General features: G+C 45.3%; 1 protein-coding gene across 1 annotated transcript in view; it reads left to right on the top strand.

Annotated features, from left to right (window-relative positions):
• Csmd2 (CUB and Sushi multiple domains 2) overlaps positions 1-6,000 on the top strand; it is a 633,859-nt gene that overhangs the window by 606,847 nt on the left and 21,012 nt on the right. The window contains exons 60-62 of the mRNA XM_029561678.1: positions 709-885; positions 2,297-2,476; positions 2,862-3,035. Of these exons, the coding sequence (XP_029417538.1) occupies positions 709-885; positions 2,297-2,476; positions 2,862-3,035 (531 nt within the window). The remainder of the gene's footprint in view (positions 1-708; positions 886-2,296; positions 2,477-2,861; positions 3,036-6,000) is intronic.

The following is a 6,000-nucleotide window of genomic DNA, read 5'->3' as shown; positions in this document are numbered from 1 at the left end:
GAGAGAGAGAGAGAGAGAGAGAGAGAGAGAGAGAGAGAGAGAACATATGCATATCTCTTAACACCTTCTTTGATTGACAAGGTCCTACTTATCCCTAAAGGCTCTTCCCAAATTCCTATCTCAGGACCCAACACAAGCTCACTTCTTGGTGTCTTTTTTCCCCCTTCAAATGTAACACTTATGTTGTTAATTCATGTGTTTAAATGTGTAAGTTTCTTAAGAGCAGATTTCAGGACTGGGGAGACAAGTAAGAGCACTTCCTGTGCAACCATGAGGACCTGAGTTCAAATCCCAAGCACCCATATAAAAATCCATGGTTGTGTGTGCCTATAATCCCAGAATTAAGGGTGAAGGGCGGTGAATCCTGGGAGCTTGCTGGCCAGCCAGCCGAGCCTAAAAGGAGGTGTCCAGTTCACTGAGACTCTGTTTAGCGCAGCAAGGAAGAGAATGTTAGAGGAGGAAGGCACCTGACATCCTCCCCTGGCCCCTGCATCCTGCGTGTGCATACATGGGTACACACACACACACACACACACACGCACTAATTTTAGAAATAAAAATCTCATTCAGGTCTGCCCTTCCTTTCTAAAAGATAGTCTGACATGAAAGCAGCCTTTGTGTGTCCCCACCCGCAGGATCCCATGTAGCACAGGCTTCTAAATGGGCAACTTTGGTTCTGGTGAATAATGCGCTCTTTTGATTTCCCAGTGATCTCCTGTGGGAACCCGGGGACCCCAAGCAATGCCCGAGTCGTGTTCAGCGACGGCCTGGTTTTCTCCAGCTCCATCGTCTATGAATGTCGAGAAGGCTACTATGCCACAGGGCTGCTCAGCCGACACTGCTCGGTCAATGGCACCTGGACAGGCAGCGACCCTGAGTGCACAGGTGAGAACCAGGTCCCCTGTACATCAGGCAGCCCCGCTCCTCTTTGCTAAAGAAAGCTGGCTGGGGGAGACGAGGAAAACTAATTGGAGTGGGAGCAAAAGCCAGAATGGGAAACCCCTGGAGCAGCCGGTGGGCTGAGCATGTTCGGTGCATCCGCCGTGGAGCTCAGTGCTTCATTTCCTGTACGCATGTTACTAGAGTCTCAACACAACCACGTGAAGTAACCATGAGCCCCACTCTGTGTATGAGACGGCTGAGTCTCAGAGAAGTCAGTACCGTGGAGCAGCCATTCCTCAGGCTCCAGCCAGTTCCTTGAGTTTTCCCTTTCCTTTAAGATCAAAGCCCCAGGGCTCAGCCACATTCTCCACTGTGGACCTACTGCTATCTTTGCACCCTTCTCTTCGCTGACACACCACCATCCCAACCCAGTTCCTGAGCTTTGCGTCTTCGTAGCTCCCTTCCTTGCTCCTCTGTAACCCAGACCCTTTTCCCTTGGAAAACCAGGCACTGTGGGATCCAGATGGAGGCAACAGACAGGCTGAATGAATCTGACAGTCTTCTTTTCAAAGTCCAGTCTGTGATTCCAAACTCCATCTGAAATCCCCTACCAAATTCAGTTTTATTCTGAGACCACAGCTCACCAAACCTACCCTCTCTCAATACTGCAACAAAGATATGACAATTAAAGAGGTCCTAAGACCCTGCTTCTGGCCTATTTCAGCCTATAGAAGCCTCCCAGGCAGACCAGCAAGGGATAAGTTGCATTCCTGGCCAGGCAAACTGTCTTTTTGATCCATTAACACATCTTGGGTTCTTCAACCTAGAAACTCTCTTTGGCCAGGACTTCACTTCCTTTAAAAAAAAAAAAAAAGTTCTACGGGGGCCGGAGAGATGGCTCAGAGGCTAAGAGCACTGGCTGCTCTTACAGAAGATCCAGGTTTGGTTCCCAACACCCACATGGTGGCTAACAACTTTCCATAACTCCAGTTCTAGGGAACCCAACACCCTCTTCTGACTTCCACAGGCATTGCACGACATAGGTACACTCATAGGTACATTGCACGACATAGGTACACTCAGACAATACACTCATACACATAAATTAATAGATAAAAATATTTTAAAAAGAAAAAAAATCTGTGGGTAGCTCCTCTCAGAGGAGTGGGTTTGGATAAGAAAGGTGGTCATGGTGCACGTTGCTGGCATGCATGAGGACAGTATGGGCACAGACATTGGAGCCATGGGGAGGCTGATGCAGGGAAATTTGGCTATGACCAGTGGGATCCAGAGCATGGCTGATCTGACAGAGTTCCTTCTTGGACGGGTGCAGGGAGTGATAGAGATGCACTGAAATGCTGAGGGGAAATGGTCTGGGCTGGTAATGAACACTGCTGTGTCTCTCTTACTCTAGTCATAAACTGTGGTGACCCTGGGATTCCAGCCAATGGTCTCCGGCTAGGCAATGACTTCAGGTACAACAAAACGGTGACATACCAGTGTGTCCCTGGCTACACGATGGAGTCACACAGAGTATCCGTGCTCAGCTGCACCAAGGACCGGACATGGAATGCTACCAAACCAGTCTGCAAAGGTATGTCTAAGGGCTGAAGACATAGGTGGGGGCCAGAAGACACACAAATGGGCATGAGCCCTGACCATCCAGAAGGGAAGGGATGACATCTTATTAGAGATGTGAAAGGTAAGGACTGATCCTGAACAATGATTGACAGGGAGTTGGGAGGTACCAAGGCAAGATCTGAGCCTCCAGCATCCATTGCAGGGAGGCCTGTGTACAGGAGGGCAGTTGTTATAGTGTGAGACAGATAATTGTAAGATACAAAAAGATCAAAACTGCCATGGGTCCTTTCAGGTTCTTCCTGCTTGGCCCAGACTGTAGCTGGTGGTGCTGATGACGGTAACAGGAATGGTTTCCCCAGGACCACCCCAGAACTCAGCCTTCTCTGGTCTCCCCACAGCTATCATGTGCAAGCCTCCTCAGCTCGTTCCCAATGGGAAAGTGGTAGGATCTGACTTCACGTGGGGCTCAAGTGTGACTTACGCCTGCCTGGAGGGGTACCAGCTCTCTTTGCCTGCAGTGCTCACTTGTGAGGGGAATGGATCTTGGACCGGAGAGCTGCCTCAGTGCTTCCGTGAGTGCCTCCCAAGGGCCTTGGATGCATCCCCCATGAGAGCTCCCCTTCCTCCCCCACATGCACACACACACATACTCAGAGCTCTTCTGATGAAAAACCAAGAATAAGTACCCCCCTCCCTAAATCAAGGAAGAGCTTTGTCAAGACATTATTCAAAAGAGAGGGAAATTTGGAGCCCTGAATTTAAACACTGTCTCAAGTCACAGTGGAAGGAAATGAAGTCAGAAACATGCAGATGTTTCCTGACCTAAAGAGCTCTTCTCCAGATAGGACAGTACTCAAGGATGTGGGGACATCCCATACCAGGGAAAATAGCCTTTGTGGAAAAGATTACAGGGAGACCACAATTTTCAGGTGAGAAACTGTGAGAGACTGTTATTACCTGAGCCCACTGTGCGTTGATGAGCTCAAGTCCATCCCAGGATTTGAGGCTTCCTGGGGTTCCCACAGAGCCAGGTTGCAGGATCCTAGGGACAGCCCAGCAATAGGCAGGCCCTCTGTAAAGGCTCCTCACTGTTCATGACTTTCAGGCAAGAGTAGAACTTAATTTTTCTTTCTTTTTTTTTTTTTTGCTTGTTATTCAGACACAATTTGCGTGCTCCTGACACTGTTAGGTGTTCATGTTTGGAGATTTCAGCCAAGTTTAATACTAATAGCTCAAAAGTAGACAGACTCTTGGCTTGTGGTCACCACCTCTGACCATCACATGCCACCAGGGAGACATGCGGCAGGTCGTTTCTTCAGGGTTGTATGGACCCGGCAACCTTGGGGAGACATGTGGCAGGTCGTTTGTTCAGGGTTGTATGGACCCGGCAACCTTGGGGAGACATGTGGCAGGTCGTTTGTTCAGGGTTGTATGGACCCGGCAACCTTGGGGAGACATGTGGCAGGTCGTTTGTTCAGGGTTGTATGGACCCGGCAACCTTGGGGAGACATGTGGCAGGTCGTTTCTTCAGGGTTGTATGGACCCAGCAGCCTTGCTTCTCCTCCTGAAAAAGAGATGAATTGCTTTTAAACAATCAGTTATGAGGGCTAAGGGTGTAGCTCAGTAGCAAAATGCATGCTTAGCATGTGCAGGTTCTGGGTTCCATTCCCAGCGCACGCGCGCGTGCACACAAAATAAATAAATAAATAAATAAATAAATAAATAACAGCAAATTATGATCATTATTTAAAAAACAAAACAAAACAAAACACAGTATTGGCTAGGCTCCAGGCCAGTGAGAGACACTATCAGAAATGAAAGATGAACAGATCCTGAGTAACAGCTGAAATTGTCTTCTGGCCTCCACATACACACACGAGCATACACACACACACACACACACACACACACACACACACACACACACACAAACTGTACTCAGAAAATATGAAAGAGAAAATAAAACTTACCAAAGATAACCATAGTTACATTTCAGATTCTGTCTCTATGTAGATAATTGTACATTTTTTATATAAAGTGATACATGTTCAAGTTTCTATACATGTTATCGGCTCCTCACACTATTTCCATGGCTTGTATTTGTTGATAGATCACTGAGACCTTTCCATCAGCAACTGTATCTGTCAATACATACTAATCTGTGCACCATCATTTTTTATGGCTTTTAAATTTTTTAAGATTTATTTTTATTTTTAATTTGTATATGCTTGTGGGTCTGTGTGTGGACATGTGCACTTGAGTGCAGGTATCTATGGAATCCATAAGAGGGCATTGGATCCCCTGGAGTTAGAGTTACAGGCAGCTGTGAGTTGCCTGACATAGGTGCTCGGGTCTTCTCCAAGGGCTAACTGCTAAGCTATCTCTCCAGCATTCATTTTAATGATTTTATTTTTTTCTTATTGTATACACTATCATTTGTTGAGCTTTCTCCTATTGGTGATAAATTTAGGCTACCTCCAATTAGTCATGTTAAAAGTAGTTCTGAAATAAACAATTCCTAAAAACAGCATTTCTTGTAGAAAATTCTAAAAGTGAGAGGCCTGGACCAATGGCCAGGCACTCAGTACATCTTGGCATACATTGCCTTCTAGAAAGAATATCCAACTTTCATTCCACCATCAGTTATGAAGATGTTTCTTTTATCTTTGCTCCCTTATATTTTTTCTGTTCTCAATTATCCACAATGAGTATGTATCAAAAACATAATCAGAAAAATGCAAACGTTATTCAACAAGGCAGGTGTTAAAGAACGAGCAGCTATTTTTATCTAGTGTGAATTGTGATGTGGTTTCTAGCAGAAGGGAGATAATAAAACCAGTCATTTGACAGGAGCATCAGTCTTAAAAACAACAGAGAAATCCTTCCATTCTTTTCCATAAGCTTTACCATGTGTATGTAAAAGTACAGCATGAGAGGCAGAGAGTCAAGATCCATCAGTCACCAATGTAAATGACAACTCCGAGCTCCATACCACCCAAACCCAGGGCCACCAAATCCAGTGTCAGATTCAGCCTTAAATTAGAAACTGCTCCATATCTCCTAAGATGAAAAGACCTGGAAAATAAACTATGGCATTCTGTAGAAATGGAGACAAAATTTCAGGAGGGGGATCATTTACTAAAAAAGGACCTTTTATTTTTAATAACCAGTTGAAGGCAACAGAAAAAAGCATACCTGAAAATTAAATGCTTTCATGAAAAAACATTTTTGCTTAAAAACACAAATTCAACTGATGAATTCTTCACTGTCAGAAGACAAAGATAAGTGAGTATCCAGGACTGATCTGAAGGCCCACCAAAGTCAAAACGAATTCTGCTCCATCTCATTTGGCTTAAAATCCAACATTCTCCTTTCTTCAAATTCCTGAGGAAGGTTATCCCCAGGGAAACTTATCAATAATGTACTTTACAATATTTTTCATATTTTCCAGCCTGAGTTTAAAAGATATGTCCTCACCTTAATTGGTATCTCATCACTCGTTAGAAAGGTTGGGCTGCTCTGTAGAAAGGCTGCCAG

This window comes from Nannospalax galili, unplaced genomic scaffold, assembly GCF_000622305.1.
Source record: "Nannospalax galili isolate Female #2095 unplaced genomic scaffold, S.galili_v1.0 scaffold473, whole genome shotgun sequence".
Taxonomy (NCBI): domain Eukaryota; kingdom Metazoa; phylum Chordata; class Mammalia; order Rodentia; family Spalacidae; genus Nannospalax; species Nannospalax galili.
This window is presented reverse-complemented; position numbering and strand designations above follow the sequence as displayed.